Source organism: Centropristis striata, chromosome 5 (assembly GCF_030273125.1).
Source record: "Centropristis striata isolate RG_2023a ecotype Rhode Island chromosome 5, C.striata_1.0, whole genome shotgun sequence".
NCBI classification, from domain to species: Eukaryota; Metazoa; Chordata; class Actinopteri; order Perciformes; family Serranidae; genus Centropristis; species Centropristis striata.
The window spans coordinates 26,846,074-26,869,015 of NC_081521.1; the positions used below are offsets into that span (position 1 = coordinate 26,846,074).

Consider the following 22,942-nt stretch of genomic DNA (forward strand, 5'->3'; position numbering starts at 1 on the left):
ATTAATAAACTGGTGGTTTAAACTCATGTCCTCGAAGAACGATGGTCCTACTTATTCTTTCTTTTTATCTGAATTGGCTGGGGTTTTCCTAGCATTATAAGGCTTGCACCCAAACTAATTAAATTATTTTTCTCAGATGTCTAATGTTTGCAGTTTGGTCTAATTTATTTGTATTTATTATTTTTATATATTTAATATATGCTTAGTAGTTTTCAGTTGGTTTTGGAGGTGAACTAACGTTACAAGATTATTAATCTTGTTTATTTTTCTCAATTTTTTTTATTCATTAATATTATATTATGTTTCTTAATGTATTAATTAATAAATCATATATATACTGTATATAAATAAGATTCAAATTCAAGAAATCCTCTCCAATCTCTTTTGCATAATGCATGATGTTTCCAAGGTCAATGACCAATCTTGTTTAATACTTGTGATTTCAATATTTGTCCAAAATAATCAGAGTTAAACACTGCAGGCAATATGTGCAAATAACTGCAACGTCTGTATTTGTTCTGTTTGTGAGGATTGTGACTGGTAGCATTCACTTCGCTCCCTGAGGCTTGTCTCTTTGTAAACAGAAAACAAAACATTTTCTCAGCACAGCACCACATTTAACTTTGTCTGCAGTTTGCTGCGTGTCTGTCTCCCGATGTTGTCTAAACCCGCTCCACTACATGTCTAATTATCCTCTATCCTAATCTCATTCTGATTCTAATCCTACACCTGGAACAACACAACATCTTTTCCCCCTGTGGGAATATATGGTCTATATAGAGGACTTCAAATACAACTCTGAGTCCTGCCACATCCAGAAATACTCGGATGACACTGCTATGCTGTGGCGTGTATCAGGAATGGACAGGAATCTGAATATAGGGATCTGATAAAAGCCTTCAGTGACTGGAGTCACAAGAACTATCTCCTACTGAACACCTCGAAGATTAAGGAAATGATCAGAGATTTCTGCAGGTTCAAGCCCCCCCTTCAGCCAGTGAATACCTGTGGGGTGGACATTGAGGTGGTGCCAAGTTATAAGTATCTAGGTGTATACCTGGATAATAAGTTGGACTGGCCCCTAAACACTGACGCTCTCTACAAAAAGGGGCAGTGCCGCCTCTTTTTCTTAAGGAAGCTCAGATCTCTGGACATCCGTAGTAAGATGCTTCAGATGTTTTATCAGTCTGTGGTGGTAGTGTGTTGTTTAATGCTGCAGTCTGCTGGGGAGGCAGCATCAGACACAGAGATGCAAGGCAGTTGGACAGACTGGTCAAAATAACTGGTTCTGTGGTTGGAGCCAGGTTGGACACACTGGAGGAGGTGGTGGAGAGATGCACTGTCAAGATGATCGAGGATCATCCGCTACACAAAACCTTTATGGACCAAAAAAACAGCAGTGGACGGCTCCTCTCTCCCCGTTGCAGGACGGAGAGATTTCACTCCTACAGCCATCAGGCTGTCTAATTCTTCAAGCGGTAACAGACAAGCTCAATTTCCCCTCAGGGATAAATAAAGTAATTTTGATTTTTAATGTGATTTTTTTATTTGAATATATAGAGAGATATGCTTATAAAGATATACAGTACCTGTGGAATATTTGAGCACCACTTGTCCTTCTTGGATCTCCAAGGCGATGAAGTCGTGTTTCTCATTGAAGCGTCCATTATAGAAGAGAAGACCACTGTTCTCCAGAGTGGCAAAACTAGAAAATGCACACACAAAGAAACCCACATGCATAATAAGCTTACTGATGAATAAAGTGAACGAGTTTTATTATTTTCATACAGTATATTTATACATGCTTGCATCCTGAAAACAAAGAGTAACGGATAAATCAAGTAATGCTTTATGACTCATTCATACACATTTAGATGATTAATGCATTGATCCTAATGCAGTGATACAGTGACATGGCAAAAAACAAGCCTCCTCATTGGCTTTGTATGGAAGAACAAAAGTTACTGAAACTGCGCCACAGTTTTAAACCATAATGCTAAAGGCTTCCTTTCCCTCCAGCTGCTCAGAGTCACACAATCGTCTATTTACCATACCAAGGCCGAGGGGACGCGCTGAGGCCAAGGCTGCCTGTTAACACACCCTGATCAAAAGATCTGTTAGTTTCTTTGATTCTACAGCACAGATGACAAATCCTCCCTCCTGGCAACAAGATTCATGAAGATTCCCACTGCAAAATTCTTCCTCCTGCTCTTAAAATGATTTTAAAAAGAAATGTCTTACTTACAATGGTCCTATTATTCTTACTTTTTATCTGAATTGGCTGGGGTTTTCTTAGCATTATAAGGATTGTACTGAACCTGTTTCGGGCACCACATAAGCCAACTGAATGTAAAATCAATGTGGAGAGAATCAAAACCAATTTAATGACTTTTCCCAGATGTCTAATGTTTGCAATTGCTCCCCAGTGGACATCTGTAGCAATTTTTGTCTTTTAAACTTTTTGTGCATAGCTTTTCCACATTTTTGCACACAAATAAGGTAATAATAATGATATAAATTGATGTCAAATCGTACATTTTTAATTGAAAAAATGTAAACTTTTCTTGCAGGACGACCACCAAACGCCTCACCAACGTCTTTCACAAACTGTTAGCTTACAATATCCACCAGAGATCAATGTGACATGCCCTTCTGTGGAGAAGGGCATGTCTCAACATTTCCATCATGACAACTTTATACCTCTATTATCTGAGAATACTGCTGTTGTCTAAAATAAACCCAGGGTTTTTCAGCAGCGGACACGAGTCTTGTTTGCATGGCTGTGCTGCAGCTCCAGCAGCGCCTTAGCATCTTATCTTGTAGTATGCAAATGTGATCACTTCAAGCCACCAGAAATAGTTGAAGAAAAATAGTGTAACCTGTGCTCTGGCAGAGTAATGGAGACGGTGGAGCAGGGATGCAGAAAGGATGAAGGCGTTAATAAAAGTAAGGAAGTATGCTTATTATTTGTGAAATGCAAGTGTTTCTCTTCAAAGCAATAAATGTGATAAAGACAGACTGTATCATGCGTGCATTCAAATTCTTATTTCTCCAATTCTTTCTGCTCAGCAGCTACTTCAAAAATAGTTGCACCTTCATGCACACCATTTGCATACATTACAATGTTGCTATAAGGACACATCTATACTGTCAGAGCCCTGTAGAGCAGAGCCATATTACCCGTCTCAGGCAGAGGTACAACTGCAAAACACTTCTAAAGCAGCTCTTAGGGTAAAAGATGAAAACTGACTATTTCTTTTGCAGTGGAGAAATAAAATGCTATGGGAGAAAGTGAGTGACATGAATAATGATTACGTCCTGTTTTGCCCTGATGTAAAAATCAGGCCAAGGAGTGGAGCTGGCGGCAAACAGGATGCTAAATAAAACACTGTCGTCAGGGGAAGAAGGCTCACAGTCAAGGTATTTACTGTACACTTCTGAATTAGTCACCATCAGATAACATGAAAAGTAACTTTGCCCAGCAACAATATGAGTAGGATCAAGGGTTTCACTCTTAAAAAGATGAGCTCTAAGGCAAGGTACTTTAGTTGTAGTTGATCCTGACTAGGGCTGAATAATATGGGAAAATAATCTAATTGTGATGTTTTTGAGGCCAGTATTATGATTATGATTTAGAAGGGTTTTTTAAAACTTCCCTATCTTCCTGTATCTTCGTCCTTATCTGTAATATTATTACTGTTAATGGCAAATAAATATATATGTTATTGACCTCCTGTCAGTAACAGTATTGTAACAACTCACATAAACTAAAGTGCAGATGGAAGACATCAAATATTTAGATGACTCAAAGCCATGTTGTAAACAGTTGATGCTCACTTTGTGGCAAACTGCTTTCACTTTACCCAGAAGCAGCTGGAAGCAAAACACAGGAACTTTACTTGGTCTTGAGGAGCTGCAGCATTTATTCAGAGATTGAACTGAAATCTACACAGTGACAACTTTACTGCAGACTTGTTCTCTGCTCCAAAGGCCAACAGCTGTCAGCTCTCTTCATCCATCATAACTCTCTCTTGCTCACTCACTCAACCACACACTCGCTACCCGCACATTAGGCTACTCTTACAACAATGTATTAGGTTGATATGTGGATTGCAATTCAAACTAAGCTGGGTCATTTTGAACAGTAGTACTATGAGGATCAAAGTTTGCACACTGCATGGATTTTGAGAGATGTTTTCTTTATCTAGTCCCATTCACATATGGCACATGGAGCATGGGGTATTGTGGGCAAGTGTGGGACAGCAGCGGTAGTGTGGGGCAACGTGGGTAGAATGGGGCAGCGTACTTGGTGTGGGGTAGTGTGGGGCAGTGTGGGGTATTGTGGGGTATTGTGAGACTGCAGGGGTAGTGTGGGGCAACAATGGTAGTGTGGGGCAGCGTGCTTAATGTGGGGCAGTGTGGAGTAGTGTTGGGCAGCACGAGTAGTGTGGGGCAAGGTGGGTAGTGTGGGGAAGTGTGGGTAGTGTGTGTAATTTAAGTAGAGTGGGGCAGCGTGGGGAAATTGGGACAGTGTGGATAGCGTGGGGCCGTGTGTGTACATGAAGTCCACGGGGAAAGTTGTTTCTGACCTCCGCTTGCTTAGATTGAAGAGAAAATTGGCGCTGTGAATTTGATTTATCATTCAGCCTTACATTAGACTCCTAGACGCCAAAGTGTAGAGGAATGTGCATCAGGGCAATGCTGAAAAAGAACAAACAGTTCATGTTTAACAGCAGCCATGTCTTTCTCAAGGACCCCATGGCTGTAGTTGTTGAAAGGGAAAAAACATTACTCACTTTTCTCACAGTTTGGGAATTTAAACTAAACTGCCTCTATTGCTCCATCGGAGTCTTACAGAGGAGAAATTCTACCATTAAACCTCTCGAATGCTCATAAAGTGAGCTTCTCTTAATGAAAGAAACTGTCACATATCACTGCATTCCTTGACTTACTCATCACTGCCCAACTGGTGCTCATGGATCAATGAAGCAAAACACATGAAGGGCCATCCGCAGCAGCAATGCTCATTTGGCGAAAAATTCCATGAGCACAATGTCTCATGGCCACAACCCTACGGGCAACATCACCTAAGCAACCATCGTTAGGTAGCATCACCCATGGCAACCATCCTATAACCCTGCCTGAACACTCCTGAGAAGAGCCACTTCAGATCTCCCAGAGACGACCACTCGTATGTCAAGAGGCGAAAGAAGCAGCAGGGAAGCAATGGAGGAGAGCAAGACAAGGACAAAGGAGCTCAAGTAAGGAAATGATCTTCTACAGTAAACCACTGTGACATCAAACTAAAGATACAAAACAAACTTTAAGATAAATCCAATACTTCAAATATGTTTTTTTAAAGGAAATCATTGCATTCCATTAGCCATTTCAACATCCATGCACTCACTTTGTACTGAAAAATGTCTATTCTTGGTTTAAATTGGTAACTGGGAGATCCCTTTTCTTGATAAACTAAAAAGTTCTGACCTCATCACAAAAAGTGAGCATAGGCTCACCACCCTTGTATGCATGGGTGATAAGATGTAAGATAAGAAGAATGGAAAGCAAAGGAGATGTTACTGAAACCAGTAAATTAGCGGATGAAAGAGGAGAGAGGAGAAACCGCACTTCTAACCGGAGAGTGAAGTGGAGGCAGCAGAGAGAGAAACCATGAATAATAGGATCGATCTCGGAGACAGAGATGAAATAAATAGATTAAAGCAAAGAGGAGAGAGGCTCCGCAAGAGGAAGAGAACTGAGAATCAAAAGGAGTGGTTATGGATTTCTGTCTGAGTGCAAATGGATGACGAGAGATGGAATAAATAAAAGTAAGGAGGATTGCAAAAATTCAAACGACACATGAAATTTGAATCGTCGAATATAGAAAAATAGAAATAGAGAAGAAAAACAAAGCTACATCGACTCACGTTAACGAGATGGACAGGTGAAATCTCTGTCTGAGGCCTCGGAACATGGCGAAGGACTTCGGTGGGAAGGACCTGGCAGTGACGGTGCAGTAAGGACGCTCATAGCCTCCTGCAGGACACTCACAGCGGAAACCACCGCCTGAAAGCTCCCGACACGTCCCTCCGTTACGGCACACACCTGGAACACATCTGCCCTGCCGCCGGTCAAATTCACATCGGTCACCTGGGGGGTGAAAATAAATAGAATGAATGAATTTATTTGTTCAACCAGTGTTGTATTTGTAGGGAAAATACACATAAAATCAGACACTTAATTGTCATTTACTTGATATTTTATTTCTATTACATAGGTAAGATATACATGCATGCTCTACTGTATTCACATAAAATGAATACAAAAAAGGTTTTTTATATCAATATCTGGACAGTTTTGTCATATTGGTGCTTGTTCAACTGAGACTTCAGGCAATTAATTTTCCTAAGCTCTGACCTCACTGCACTCACTGGCAAGTCCATCAGAACAAACACATGCTGTGCAACCAAGCACTGTTCAAATCCACAGAGCTGAGGTGTACACGCTGAATTTCAATTATGGTTGGGCTCAAATATTGTCATGATATTTTTCATTAGGCTATTAGCATGGCATACTTAGTTAAAGTTAAATATGCACAATAAATATTGGAATACTGTATCAGATATGTAGTGTCAGTGAAATTAATGATAGTTCCTGTCATCTCTAGCATTGCCTGCTGGGCAAAAACTGGCATTACCAAACTAACACTTCAAACATGCTCCTGCTATCAATCTACACGTCCTACTGGAAAATTGTTGTTCATTCTCTCAGTCCCAACCTCTCTATTGTGGCTGAGTTGAATTTTTGTACTTGAAATAAAAAGTTTAAAAGTTAAAAAAAAATCTCCTCTTTTCTAACCAACCAACACAGTATACTTTTTGACTCCGCTTGGCCGGATTAAGTTAAATTAGCCTGTAAATTGTTGAGTTACTTTGTCAAGTTTTTTTGACAGCAGTTGGGTTAAACTGTTATTGCTGAATTTGTAGAACAATTGAAGGTCCCAGACCACACATTCACAGGTATTTTGTCTGCACACAAATTGGGTTTTACTGAAAATGGAGCTTTTTGAAAAATTCCTGTTCGGGTCAAAATTTTCAGAAATTCTGTTTTCAGTGTTGATGTGTTTTTGGCTTGTAGTGTGACTGTGCGCCATTATCTCCTTTGTGAACCATCACAAATGATACGTGGCCAAAATAGTGCTGGTTTTAACCTTAACTGACAGGACTTTTTACATGTTTACACATAAATGTCAAGTATCTCTTCCATTGTATTCCACTATGGGATATATACTGTCAATGCACCATCAAATTCAGCCATCTGATTGGCCAACATCATATTCTTGTATGTATGTCGTAATTGGAGATTTTTCCAAGATGCTTGTCTGGAAGGGATTTTGTTTTTTAGAACTAAAGAGGGAAAAGATCCTTTTTCAAAAATACATCCAAATTAGAAAATAAAAATAGGCATTGCTTCATAATTACATTCAAACTGCGGATTATTTGATATGCAGCAATCCAATCAGCCATTCACGGGACCTCTGATACGCCCATTAAAGGTTGCCTTTTGTCATTACAGAGTCTTCTGCAGGTTTTCAAGAAGTACTCTTAACTTGAGGGTCTCAAAATTGCCCCAGTCTACAAATCTGTGGCTCTTTCTCCATGTCAAGATCTTCACAAAGTGCTGCTGGTTTTCTTTCAGGCAGTGACTGCATTCACCAGACACTTTAGATGTAAATTAGTACTTGATTACATGGTGGGAGCAGGAGGGTGCTGATTCCTGAGGAGCCACTGACATAGAGAACTAACCTTTACAATGCCTCAGAATATAAAGTACAACCATATATGGGGTTGATGACGGTAAATTACTCAGTGTACAGTAGTTTGAAGTGAATATATGCAGGGGGAAAAGAGTATTTTCCTCCCAACTGTGATTTCTGTTGCTTTAGAAATGTGCAGGAAAAAAACAAAAAAACAACACAAACAAATCTGCAGACGAGAATAAACACAGATTTGGCTGCCAGTCAAACAAGCGCCAGTCTGAAGAGTCTCGAGAGGCAGAAACACCCACACACACACACACACACACACACACACACACACACACACAGAAATACACGCTCACCCTCATAAAAGAAAAAAGGTATGTAGGAGTAGATTTTTCACTCTTTCTTTTTGGTTTTCACCTTTCCTTGAGCATATTTGGACACACACATTGTCTGACATTTAGCAGCTGCACGCAAACACACCCACACCCAGCGCCCTCCATATAAACAGAGCAGACAGGGTTTGAAACTAGCCCTAAGACAGATGGCTCCTTAAGGACCCGTTTCAGAACCGGCTGACAGCACACACACACACACGCACACAATAAGATAACAAATAAACAAACCAAAATGCATACACATTAATAATAGATGCAATACAGATTATTTTCTTTCTCAAACAAAGAAAAACACACATTCAATGTGTCTCTCATATTTCCCCTCCTCTCTATCTCACACACACACACACACACACACACACACACACACACCAGATCATTGCCCCTGCCCTCAAGGCTGTTGGGTTTTATCATGTAGCTGTCTCTGTTGGCGCTTTGTTTGTGCTGCTTTTAGATGCCAGAGTACCCACTGGCAGGGTCCTTGCATCTTAACAGCCACACACACACACACACACACACACACACACACAAACACACACGATCATAAACAACCACACACACACACGAAGATGACGTACAGTAGTGCTGTTGTAAGTCAATAGAAGCCTTCACCTTTCCTCATGATCAGCTGGGCACAAATGTTATTTGACATACACAAGTCATACACACACAGACAAACACACACACACATAGACCTGAGGGTAAGTCATACAAGTCACACACACACACACACACACACACACACACACACACACACACACACATACACATACACATACACACACACACACACACACACACACACACACACACACACACACACAGACACATTAAGGGGAAAGCTCACACTCTAAAACTGACTGTGACACATACAACATGGTGAGACATTTAGAGCTTGTTCATGTCTCCAAAGTATAAACTGCTTTATTTAGCGTCCGTCTGTCCTCCTCCATGTCAAGGATAATAACTGCCAAAACTCAAAGTGCTCAGCTTTGAAGATAGCAAAGCTTTCATTTCACTGACGAGCGCGTCGCTGCACACTCTAAATATTTACTTGCTGGTTACTTAGTGCTTTCATTTAATGTGTTCGATCAATGTTTTTGCCATAACTTTCAAAACTCTAGATCCCTCATTATTAGGCTAAAAGTATCACAGTATACCAAGGTATTTAGAAAATGTAACCTTGTGATTTTCAAGTCAAATCAGGTTTTTTTTAAATAGCAAAGTTTAAGAACAACCAGTTGACAAAAATACTGTATACAGTAAAAAGGGTAGAAAAACAGAGACTGAACATGAAGAGAAGCAGTTCCACAACTTGGGCCCCGCCACAATAAAAGCATAGTCTCCTTTACGCCTAAAATGACTGTCTGGGATGGAGAGCAGCAACTTATCAGATGACCTTAGAGTTCTCTGACAGTGGGGATGTAAAAGGTCACCGTGATAGTAGCTTAAAAAATGAAAGAACAAAAACTTGTCGTCAGCTCTAAATTTCACTGGTAACCAATGCAATGTCGACGAATCTGAGAAACATGGCACGATTGTTTTGATTTTGTCAGCAGATGTGCAGCCGCATCTTGCAACAGCTGCAGGCGTGTTATCTGAATGACTCTAACCGAGACCAGAAGAAACAAAAGCATAGATTATTGTCTTGAAATATTCAAAAGAAATCTTGTTCACATCCTAACCTCACTTAAAAGTCTAAGACAGCAAAAAGATGACTTATTAACTGCATTTTTATCAGTTTATCAAATCTAAGATCAGGGTCCAGTTAAATGCCAAGATCCTACGCCTAGGGTTTTGCATAAATAGAGTGGTACTTAGTTGTCAGCTACAATTTTATCAATATCTGGATACCCAAAAATGTAAATTTCAGTCTTACTCTTGGTTAGTTTGAGTAAATTAGCCATCCAATGCTTGATATTGTTTAGGTGTTTCAGTGCATCAGGCCACCAAGTCTTAAAGGGAGACTTCAATCACCAGCAGCTCAGTTTTTCCCTTTTGTTCTTCTTTTTTCTTTACACAGATACCGTCATATATACACCATATATCCTGGTGAAAAAAACGGATCCCACCCAACCATCCCTCTTACCTTTTTTCATTTAACTGATTAATTCAAGAACTCCTTCATTGATCTCCCTTTTTATCCTTGTTTTTTCTCCTTTCATCCAAAATTGTTTTCTTCCACCCACCACTGGCTCACTTTCTAACAGTTTATTCATTTGTCCATACTATTCTTCATCACTCCATTTCGCCACGCCACTTTTCTTCTCATGCCAGCGGGCGGCTGATATCTGCCAGTTATTGGCTGACAAACATTGTCTCTCATACCACTGAATCACCCTAAAGACACACACACACACACACACACACACACACACACACACACAGAGAGAGAGACACCCGGTCACACACACAGTTCAGCTAACAATAGCCCAAGGACAATGAAATGATCACATCTGTCTGTCCTTGTTTAGCTCTCTCTCTCTCATCCTCTCTCTCCTCTCACATTAAACATATACCTCTGTGTGTAAGTGCACACAACAGGGAACCAATTAAAAAGAAACACACACACACACACACACACACACACACCACACACAACTGCACTCTAACGCAGCACAGTTTCCATGTCTTTGTCTGTTGCGCCTATTCATCCGTACAGACCCTCTCATTAATATTAAAATAAATAAACAGACATTAATACTCATGAAATATGTGTGTGGTGAATCTTAAACACACACCTACAAACACACACGCTGGTTCATTATGCACACCGAGTCGCACAAAGGCAGACTGACGGGAAATAAATTGATGAGGGCAGACAAACAAAAACACCTATATGCACACATAAAGAATCAAAAACTACAAACATAAAAAGCACAACACATACACATACACACACACACACACACACACACACACACTCCTATATTACAAACAGTGGACGATCACTCAACCCTACCCAAGTGGGGACTTCTGCTTCTTGTCATTTTGAAAACACAAAAACAGAACAGAAATGTTACTTTAGAGGTCTTTTCTCATTATAGAACTGCAAATGTGCTTTTCAGTTTTTTAAAGAAATTGCCAAGAGGGGCCTTGCATTTTTAAATAATCTCCATCTGTCAAAGAGGGGACCTCCATTAACTGCAGTGAAACAAACTGCACTTACTCTTTCACCTAATGACTGTTTGTTTACTGCAAAGACTTTCTTTGTTCCTTACAAAAAAGATACTTTACCTTTAATGTTATCAATATTTAAACATTTGTTTGCGGTTTGGTCTAGATTGATAAGTGCACACACACAAACACACACACACACTCATATACACTTCCATATAATCAACAGTGGACTGTCACTCAACTCTACTCGATTGGGAACTACTGTTTCTGGTCATTATAAAAACACAAAAACAGAACAGAAATGTTACTTTAAAGGTCTTTTCTCGTTATAAAACACACGCACACACACACACACACACACACACACACACACAGAGACCCTGTTTCCATTTAGCAGGAACATGTGGTCTGAGTGATCTGAACACAAGTGGACAGCTCTAAATACAAGTGAAAACACTGTTAGGACGCATTGAGCTCGGATGTCAAAAACCACATTCAGAGGTGCTTCAGGCCTCATGTGTCCATAATCAGATAATACTGACAACAGGTATATGACTGTTAGGTAGGCGGTCCACATTAGGGACCACCTACTCAACTGCCGCCTCCTGCCCAAGCAGAAGTACGTACTCACTCGAACTGCGGTAAGCTGGCTTTGTCCAACCCGGCTAGTCATTTCCAAAAGCCCCAAGACAAAAATTATGAGAAAATCTAACATCTTTGGTGATGAGGTTTGCTTGGAACATGGCAAAGAATGTGTTGTTTTGATTTCTTCTTCTTCTACTACTACTACTACTACTTCTACTACTACTACTTCTTCTTCTTCTGTTATTTCTGGCCAACTAGGACCTTGAGGGACACTGCTGCCTCCCACCAGTTAAAAACAGCAACGCATTTTGGTGTTTCTCAAACGAGATGATGTATGTGTTAATTTACATACAGAGCGAGTAACGTGGAATCAGATCAGAAGTGGTCACTTAAGACGCATTTGGAGTCGATGCTGCCAGGTGAGAACACACAGACTGAGAGCTGTCCACTTGTGTTCAGATCACTCAGACCACATGTTAATGCTAAATGGAAACAGGGAGAGCAGACATGATCTCAGACTGACTCAACCATAGTCTTTAGTATCTTTCTGCCCAGACAGTGTGAAGATGTCACCTTTGCAGAGGCACTTATGCTGATCAGCAGTGATAGGACACACACTCAAACAGAGCAGGACAGAGACACTCTTTTAGTGTGTACCTCCCCGTTCTGACTCACATGGACACAAAGGTCAAGCGATTGCTGAATAAATGAGGGTCCAATAGTGAGATAGCACTTTAAAATTCATCACACATACAAGCACTTTACGTGCATGCACAGATGGTTTTTTAATGGACTTTGCAGAACGGAAACGTACACACACCCAGATGCACAAGATACTGCTTAATGCATCAACACAGACAACCAAAGAAGCTTTCGCACACATACACAAACACTTAAGCTCGTCATGCACAATGAGGGAAAGTAGAATTGTTTAGCCCACAAAAAGTCAGAAGAAAAAAAATCTGCAACTCATGTTCCCAAAGCCTGAAATATTCACATTGTTTGTTTTGAAAAGCAAACACCAAGATTTAATTTACAGAGATATAAAACAGAGTCATGATATAAATCTTCACATTTGAGAGGCTGCAACCAGTGAATATAGACCAGAGCAGCATTGTGTAATTACATGTCAATCTCTTGGCAAGGCTGCGCCCTGAAAGAAGAATAACAAAAAAAAAAAAATACACAGATTTGATACACATAAGATATTGGATATTCACTGTCAGTGTAGTAAGACATTAAATGATGCTGGCGACGGTTTCTACTGATGGACAGCTAGTTTGAGTGGGAGGCTGCTGCAGTTCTGTGATACAGTACAGCAGCATCAGACTGTAGTCTCTGAATTAAAACCATTTCACAACAAGCACAGACTTCTTTCGACTACCTCAAGTTAATATATGGCTTGAGATGGCCCAGCAGCTGGGACATGATGAAGATGGTAATGTAGCTGACGTAAACTACACAACACAGAAACGTTGTATGTTGTGTGACTGACATGTAACGTTAGCAAATGCATGATCAGCTACATTACCATCTCAAGCTCATATACTGTAGCTTCTCTGTCTGGAAAGGTTTTCGTTGTGGTGAGTGGAAAATGGAGCACAGCAAAGCGGACTATTTGCCCCGGACCCGGTGTGCTGCAAAACCAACTGCATGCAGATTTTCCATATTTCCACACCACATTTTAACATTGCACTGGTGAGAAAACGGCTTTAAATTTCAGCCTAGCCTCAATCAAACATTTAGGCAACATTTAGCCTAAAAATATACCTGGTGATTCAATCGAACGTGTATAAATGATATAACACTTGGTTCAGGCAAAGATAATTATTAGGCATGTTGAGAAAACAAATTAAATAAAAGTATATATATATATATATATATATATATATATATATACATATACACACACACACATATATATATATATATATATATTATAATCCAAAGTCAAATTGCATGGATGTCTACAGAATCTTCAGTTTTTCACCCCAAAAGGGCCGCAGCCATGACATTTTTCCAATGTACCTTTATGTGCCAAGCTTGTGTTTAAATGTTTATGTAAGTGTTTCATGTTTGCTTGATAAACAAGTTCAATAAATAACCTATTATCCTATTAACAAGCTGACTGTTTCAGCACAGTAACGGCTTTAAGGTTAGTTTCATTTCATCCAGCTACAACATCAATATATAGTAGTGTAGTTTTTGTACTATCGACTGTAAAACTGAATTGCCCTTCTGGGACTAATGAAGTATTCTGAATAGCTCATATGTTGGTCAGTGAGAACTCATTCATTGTGTACAATAACAGTTCTAAAAGTTGATCATTTTGCATTATGAACACTTTCACTTTTGAATCATAAGTAGATTTTGCTAGAAATACTTCCGGTTTCTGCCGGATATTTGTAAAGGGCCATTTTTACCACTGACCCATCCACAAAGACGTGTCCACTTAAAAAACATTTTCAAGTCAGAAAACTTCTGACTCTCTCTACTTGCACTTTACAGCTTAAAAGCAGATCGCGATTTCCAATCACCACCTTCATTTTTCTCCCTCCATCCTTCCTTCCTCTTTTATCTTCCCTCTTTATCTTCCTAGCCACATTACATCTCTATATATAAAATGCTCCACGCTTTTACTGTTCCTTTCCTCTTCCTCTCTTCATCTCTTTCCATATCTTACCATTTATTTTTTTTCTCTCTTCCTCCTCTATGCCTGGTTTAATGCATTCACACCACCCCTTCATTCAAGCGGATGTTTTATTCATCAAAGCCAGTATTCTTCAACCACCCCCCGGCATCTTAGTTCGCTCCGCCCTACCACCCACCCCATCTCCCCCCTCCTCCGCCCCAGCACATGGTACATCCCTAGAGGCCAGTTGCTTCTCTCTTCTTCTTCCTCTTGCCTTGCCTCTGTAGGTCTCGCCCCTTTTTTGTGGTGCTTTTTTCCCCCTTTATACACCCCCACAAGAAAAAGCGCCTTCAAGGGCTCCACTAATTTAAGTTCTACGTAGACATGTAATGAGTCAGAAATCTAACCATTTAGTCAAATAGGAATCTGTGACATTTCATATTAATAAATGTTGTAATTAATTAATTTGACACAATTGGAACCATGTCCTATGAGAGATTTTCATTTGCTGATCTTAATTCTCAGTCTGTAGCTATTTCTCAGGGAAAAAAACCCACTGGTTCACAGGAAGTGCAGCATTTTAACATTTATGGTTTATGTGGAATATTCTGACAAAAAGTTGGCTAGCTGGAAGAGACGAGCTGCCGTGGCTGAACAAAGCAAAGAGCGCTACATGCAGAAAGTACAGTATGTGAGAGGAAGACGTCATAGTCCCGCCCACACTGTTTGACTGACAGATGACACCACACCTTAGCTTTACTTACTACAATACAAAGAAAAAGAATGTTAAGGTTTCATAATAAGGATAACTAAGCTTGTTATAACGTTTTTCATTGTTTTTTTTACATAACTGATTAAACATTAAAACAAAAATTGATTGTCTTTGGTTTTGTAAGACATTTAAAGACATCACCTTGGACTTCAAAACACTGTCATGGGCGTTTTTCATCATTTATCAACATTGTTTTGACCAAATGATTCATTGATCGAGAAAATAATTGGCATGATAAAGGATAATTTAATTTCTCATTAGTTGCAGTCCTCACAAAGATCATTGCACTATAGTAAAAGGGTTTTATACTGATATACAGCTCCATCTTACAGAAAGATGCACTGAACTTTACATTATCCCAGCAAAAAAATAACTGACTTTTAAACAGATTAGTGATAAAATGGTTAGCACCAAAGAGGCTCAATATGGAAATCTGAGCATGATAAATGCATCTGTATTGGTTAAATCTTTACTTATTCACTATTATTTGCACTTATTATAGTTTCTCTCTTCCTATTCCTTCCTATAACATCTTCTCTCCTCTTCCTTTAGGTATCTTTGTTTGATTTCTCTGTAATGTTTGCTTGTCTGTCAAACCCTATGATTTTTTTTCCCTTTGCTTTCTGTCCCCTCCTCTCCCACTACTTCACTTTTCCACCTCATCTTAATGGATCACTTTTGTTTTGGCATTCTGTCATTTATCTCAACCTCTCTATAACATATTCTTCTAATCACTTTCTCCCCTCTCCCCTGTCTTCTCTCTGGTTGGTTTCCTTTCTATAAAGCAGTCTCATTTTCGCTGTATTTCCCTTCCCTACACGTCTCCATCTGCCTTAAAGCCTTTCAACACTTTTTTCAATCTCCTGCCTCTTTCCTTTTCTGCTCCCTCTTTCCCATTTCTTGATGTGCTTTTTCCCCCATTTCCACTTTCATCTGCCTCTACCTCCATCACAATCCTCTTTTTTGGTATTTTTCAAAAGATCTGGATATTGATAAGAATTCACCTCCCACGTTTATTTTCAATTCTCTTTAGCTCTCTCTGTTCGCCCTGCAGCCTTTACACTTACTTCTTTGCCACTAGTTTTGCACTTCTCTCTCATTTTTTATTCCTCCTTTTCCACTGTACTACAATATATATTTTTTACATTCAAGTTTTAACTTTGAACTTACTCTCAGTTCAGTGTTCAATTTAAACCGATGTATAAATCTCAATAAACATATTAAAAATAAAATCTTAACATTTTCTTTTAATGTCAAAGTTTGCAGGATTTAGTTACTTTATGAATCCACAAAAAACAGAGGACATTTAGTATCCACAAATAATCTGACATGTCAATACTATTTACTAGCTTGATCGAAGTGTCTGATCAAACAAAAAATTAGGAAACATACTCATACGTTTATGTAGTTACTTAATTGTCTGCAAAATAGTAACTATTCATAAAGCTGTATAGTTCCAGTACTTTGTGCAACAGTCTCTGATCTAAGTTCCCTTGAAGGTGGAGTCTGCTATTCTGTAGCAATAATGTCGATATTTAAACTCAACACCCAAACAATTGTAGGAACACTGTACTGAAACACTGTGTAGTGGACAACAAGATCTCCAACCCAAATAACAGAATAGACCAATTGTCAATACCACCCATAACGACTCATAGGAGCGTTGTGGGGCTCACATTACAGAGTGGACCGTTCTAGAAATAGCACAAACGTCATTATACATACACGTACGGTTCACGGTTGTAGAAAAGGCTGCAGTTTCTGTGAATTAAGGCTACAAAACCACTGACTGGTTGAGGGCAAAAACTTCCTGGTAAGGCATTATAAAAGACAGTAAATGCCGGAAGTGAAGTAGTTATGAGGGTGATGTGAGCCATAGAAGTAACCTAAAATACGTTTTTAAAAAAAAGTAAGTTCGGTAAAAAAATTGTTTACTTTTGTTTTCACACGGCACACAAACCCTGTTCTCCTGGGTGCAAGTCTGCCATTTGTTTGACCCTTGCACCTCCAGTCCCGAGTGTGACATCCGCTAATGATCGACGCTTTGCCGTCGATCATTACTACTTCGGTGGTAGCAAGATGATGGTGGAGGACAGTCTAAAACATAAATATGAGTCGTATTTTGCTGCCTGTACAAACACCCTGCTGTTGTTTTTGATGGGAGACCAGTCCCGTATTGGATTAGCGTATAAGGTTAGAATCGCAGACTCCACCTTTAATTGTTTATTATCTTTCTTACAGAAGGATTTCATTTGTTGAATCCTGCAAACCTATTGCTATTAATAAAAAAACCTCAACACATCCTGAGATTCTGTCCCTCAGCACCTGATTCTAGTTCGGTGACAGTTAATATTACCCCCTGCCTTTAAAATCATACCTGTCATGATCTAAAATACTACTGTTACCTTGAGTGACACTTGAAATTTATGCTTCCACCGGCACCAATGAGGCTGTAGCTCAACACCAGGAAGACATCTTTAAAACTGTGCACAGTCAAAGTGCTGTATACATCTTGGAATCTACTGTGGCCAAAAGACTACAAGTACACTGTGATTACATGCAAAGCATTCACTCGCAAATTCTTCGCGTGACATGCATATCTCCCATAAACACCACAGAGGGAGCTGGGCTACATTGTTTTCTCCTCTTCCCTCCCTTTATTCTCTCCAACTTATCTTCCAAAAACTAATTTAGCCTCCTCTCTCCTTCCTCTCACACCCTTTAATGCATTTATCTCACTCAGCTCAGCAAATTCTGTCCCCTGCAGTGCATTTTTTTCATACAAAATGCACACTTCCAAATCATGTCTATTATGTATTTAAATGTATCTTTTTCCTCTACTCCCCACCCTTACACAATCTGTGCTCACTCCAAACCTCATCCCATAAGCGTTCATTACTCTGGCTGGGTTTTTTTTTCTCCCCACTCTTTGCAGAGTCATTTATTCTCCCTACGTGTCCTGAATGCCTCACACACACACACACACACACACACACACACACACACACACACACACACACACACACACACACACACACACACACACCACAGCCAACACACAGTTTTTTTATTTTATTTCCCCAAAGTAATTTATTCTATCTTCTTTTAGTTACACACACACACACCTCATTCTCTATCACCCTTTCCACGACTAAATTGGTCTTTTTTCTTCCACACATTCATTCATTCATTTATTCTATAAATGACCTCTAAAATGAATGTCACTTCTGAGATGTCTGAATCCTTCCTATACCATTATCTCTCTCCCTCGCTACCCCACAAACTCATCTCTCTCATCCTCTCCTGTCTTCAAACCGTCTTTCCAAATGTCTATTTTTTTTTGCCTCACTTCATCTCCTGCATGATATATCTTCACATAACACACTGCAGTTTTTAACCCTTTGAAAAGTGATCTTTATCCACCTTTTAGGACCTCACTCCGGTTTTTCTTTGAGTAATGTCTCCATCTTATCACAGAAGCAGAGCTTGTCTCCGTCATCCGTCCTCACATTGCGTCTTATCATTCCCAAACTAATTGAGTCTTCATTTGTTTTCCTGCTAACTTTAAATGACTCTGGTCTCCACACAAAGCATTGTGACAGTCTTATTATTATTTGCTGCTGTGCTGTGATTAATTCTCCAATAACCGGCTGCATAATTGTTCGCTAACGCTGTGTATATAATATGCTATCAATGGAAAGCTGATTAATTAATTCCTCCATCTAGTTGTTAATTCTTAAATGACTTGTGTTTAACTTTTTACAGCTAAGAGTTTTGGTTAATTGCATTTGTTTAAAAATCATAATAATATGATAAAATTAATTGTGAAAAGGTACAGAAAGTCCTGTTGCTTTGATCTTCCAAAAAAAAAAAAAAAAAAAGATTAGTGCAAGAGTGAATATAAAGCTTCAAAATATCAATTTTCTTGGCTTTCACGTGGGAGTTGTAATATTCTAAGTACATAATTAGCTCAGATTAGCTCAATAATTAGCTCTGATTTCATGGCTTAGTTCTGCCATTGGGCATATGTTTTCTAAGCTCAACAGTTTTCCTGCTTTATCACAGACTGTGGAGGTGCGAGGTGTGCACCGCTGGGAGAACAATCAACTGCTGTATCGACTCAAATATAAGACAGCAAATTGACTTTTTGAAGACCAAATCATGTCTTAATAAAGAAAATAATGATAATAAAAACCATTGAATAAAACAAGGTAGGATGTTGTTTTTAATATATAATGTTGGGTATGTTGTATTTTTAATATGTGGCAATTTACCTCAGCCAGGTCTCTCCTGTAAAATATATATATTTTTTTATCTTAATGGAACTTAAATATAGGTGAAATATACAGGGTGTCCATAAGTCTCTTTACAATTAAAAAAAAAGATTACAAAGGCAATTGATTAGATATCGTAACTAGATTTGTTGTATGTACTCAGTGGTCAATCAGTTTTTAAATCACATTGTATGTGTATTTCAGGTACCCGTAGTGCAAATAATCTAAAATATAAAACACATTCTGATATTGATATTCTGGTTTAACCCTTTTTTTCCTTTGTAAATAATCCCATATGTGTTCCATCATAGCTTTGATGTCTCCAGTATTAATCTACAATGTTGAAAATAATAAAAAAGAAAGAAAGAAAACCATTGAACGAGAAGGTGTGTCCAAACTTTTGAAATAGAATCAATATCCTTTAGATTCAATTTATCTCATCACATTATCACATTATATTGTGGTATTTTGCAGGCTGTTGAATCAGATATTAGTTGTTTTATTTGATCATTTTAAATTGTGTATTTTGGAACCTTTGAATCCACTTTAGTCCCTCAGTTCCACTCAGTTCCTCATCCATGTCCCCTCTATACTTTTCAACTTATAGCCAAACACAATTTAGTCTCCTCTTCCCCTGTTTTCATCACCCACCTCACTCTTTCACCCCATCCCCCCTAAACTAATCCACCTCTCACTTCATTCTCTCCCTGTTTCTCCATTCTCTGTCTTCCCAAACCAACCTAATTTAGTCTCTGAGCTGATATTCAATCTCACCTCAACCTGCTAAATTTCTGCCCTCTCTCCTCCAGGCTTCCTTTTTTGTCTCTAACTTCTCTAACACCTTCTTGAAAAGGCTGAATCTCACTAGACGAGTATTATTCTTCACACGGTTTTAGCTACCTCGAGCTAATTTGCTGTGTATGTGTGATGTGTTTCCCTCCCTATCTGCTGGATTAAATTTCTCAGTGTGACATGCATATCAGCTTTATCACATCCAAAACTAATCTCACCTCTTGCCTACCGCATTTCTTCTCCGTCTCTTCCTCTGTTTCTCATCTCCCCTCACTGTAAAATAGAGATCGCTTCACACAACCATTTCATTCCTACCTCTCCCCTCATCTCTCACCATTTTATCTCCTCACAAACTAATTTAGTCTGCATCCAGGCTCCTTTCTCTGTGTTTCCTCATCTCCTCTCTGCATCTCTCAGCTCTCATAGGTGAATCCCTCGCATTATATCTTACTACAATCTGCATAATGTGCATCTCTCTCCATCACCTCTTTGTTCTTTTGGTTTGTGAAAATGATGAGATATTTTCTCTTTCTGTCTGCTGTTATCTCCGTTTTTCAGGTTGACCGTCCACTGGTGGGAACTTCTCTTTAAAGGGTGGAGGTCTTTTTTGTGTTGTTTTCAGGGTTAATGACTGTTGCACACTCCCGTCAGCGCTGCAAGCTTTGCAAGTTTCTAAAAGAAGTGAGCGCTTGAGGATAGAAATATTTGAATTCTTATGAATAAAAGAGTGCAGATTGCAGAGCCTCTGCTTAGCATTGTCGCTGCGGGTGGTGAGACGACAACTTTCCTCCTACATTTGATTAACTGTAAAGTGAGGGAAGTGCAGAGGCTTATTTCTTAGAGGAGCAGAAGATAATTATTCCACACTTAATATATTTTTTCTTATCACTTCTCTTAAACCTATGCTGATTCAGATTGAACTCTAGTTAAAGAGCACTGGTTGATTATTTCATATCCTTCATTAAAAAAAACACACATTTAACTTTGTGTGTCATTCAGTTGGATTCCACAGGAAAGTTCACTTGGCTGGGAGCTTAAAAACAGCACGTCTGCTGTCTTATCGATTCTAAATGAATTCTACTGTAGGGGGTTGATATCTGGTTATGAGAAACTGGCAAAAGTTCAAACATGCAAACCTTTTGATATGAGTGACAAAAAACCCCACAAAATATTCTGTTCAATGAGAAGCAACAGGCTTTACTGAGAATATGTCTATAATTTTGAGAAACAGCAGCACAACAATAAACTGGTAGATAAGAGGGAGATTATTATTTCAATCATGGGCTCATTTGTTTGCAGAATTGATACCAAGGTTAAAAAATGATCGAGCACTTCAATAGTTTTGAGGAAACTTACAATTTATCTTAAAGGCACAAGCCGTGTTTTCATTAAAGTCTAAACAAATTTTGTAGCAACCTTTTGTAATGTCGCATTAAAGAAAATGCGAATTAGGGATGTTTCCATCGACTGGTTTAGAGCAAATCAACAAGGTTGTATTAACGTACTTTGGTCAGAAGATGGCAGTGTAATGTATTGCTGTAGGCTAATCTGTCAGGAAACAGTAGAAGAAGAAGAGACTGAGCAAGAGTGGAAAACAGCGGAAACAGCTGATCAGTCATGTGAGCTAAATGTTCGCTATGTCAGACTTATTTCCCTTTCTCCTGTTTAGCTCATTTACTATTTTTCAAAAAAGACAAAAAAAGGTGTAAAAAGCAAGCGTAAAAACTTTTATGCACATTTTCTTTGCAAGTTTTATCAAATTTAAGTGTTTCCATGAAGTCTTCAAAATGTGCATCGAGATTCATTGATGGAGAGGCGACTATTGAGACGGATCAAAAAATGTGATAGTCTGAAGACCACGCCCACTGGAGAGGCGCCACAATATGCAACCATGGGCTGAAACGCTAACTAAAATGCATGTAACTAGCTAAAAATACAAGACTTAGCACCCTTTGTCCACCGAAGAGGACAAATTAGCTGTTTATAAGCTAATGTTAGCCATGTGTTAGCAAACAGGCACTTGCAATTACAATAATGCATAACTTTCCACTAAAACCCAAGTTGCAAACTGTCAACATGCTTCAGCTTAACTTACAGAAATACATTTAGCCTCACACTGACATTTGGATATTTGACTTAGTGTCAGGATCCCACAGTTTCCCCATTCTTACTGGTGATGCCTCACAACTTATTGCATCGCTCCTCTTCTGTCATCTTTGAAGGCTCAGTTTTTCAGTTTGTCAGCTTATAAAAACTTAGTTATGTGTTATTTCCCCTGTTGATAGTGCATCCCAACACATAGCAGCTTTTAGACATTTTTCTGTTGTTTGACAGCAGACGAACAGAAAAGGAGGCATCATCCACACAAACCAAAGTCAATGGAAAGCAATGAATAGTTTTTCTCTCAGGTGTGGGCATGACTTCATTATTCACATGATTCCAAGTTTTGATAATAATACGATATTTTAATTTCTTAATTTACCTATTTTGTTTTCTGTTCTGGCTATTTAGTTTGCATGAAAATTAAATAATTTGCATGAACAACTGACTACTTGCGGAACATGGAAATATCTATAGCAGTATTAATGTGGTAAGGCTTTAAATAGC

General features: G+C 39.0%; 1 protein-coding gene across 1 annotated transcript in view; it reads right to left on the bottom strand.

Annotated features, from left to right (window-relative positions):
* Positions 1–22,942, bottom strand: part of celsr3 (cadherin, EGF LAG seven-pass G-type receptor 3) — a 135,727-nt gene that overhangs the window by 71,335 nt on the left and 41,450 nt on the right. The window contains exons 4-5 of the mRNA XM_059334084.1: positions 5,928–6,150; positions 1,590–1,705 (exon numbers count right to left, since the gene is read on the bottom strand). Coding sequence (XP_059190067.1) covers positions 1,590–1,705; positions 5,928–6,150 — 339 coding nt within the window. The remainder of the gene's footprint in view (positions 1–1,589; positions 1,706–5,927; positions 6,151–22,942) is intronic.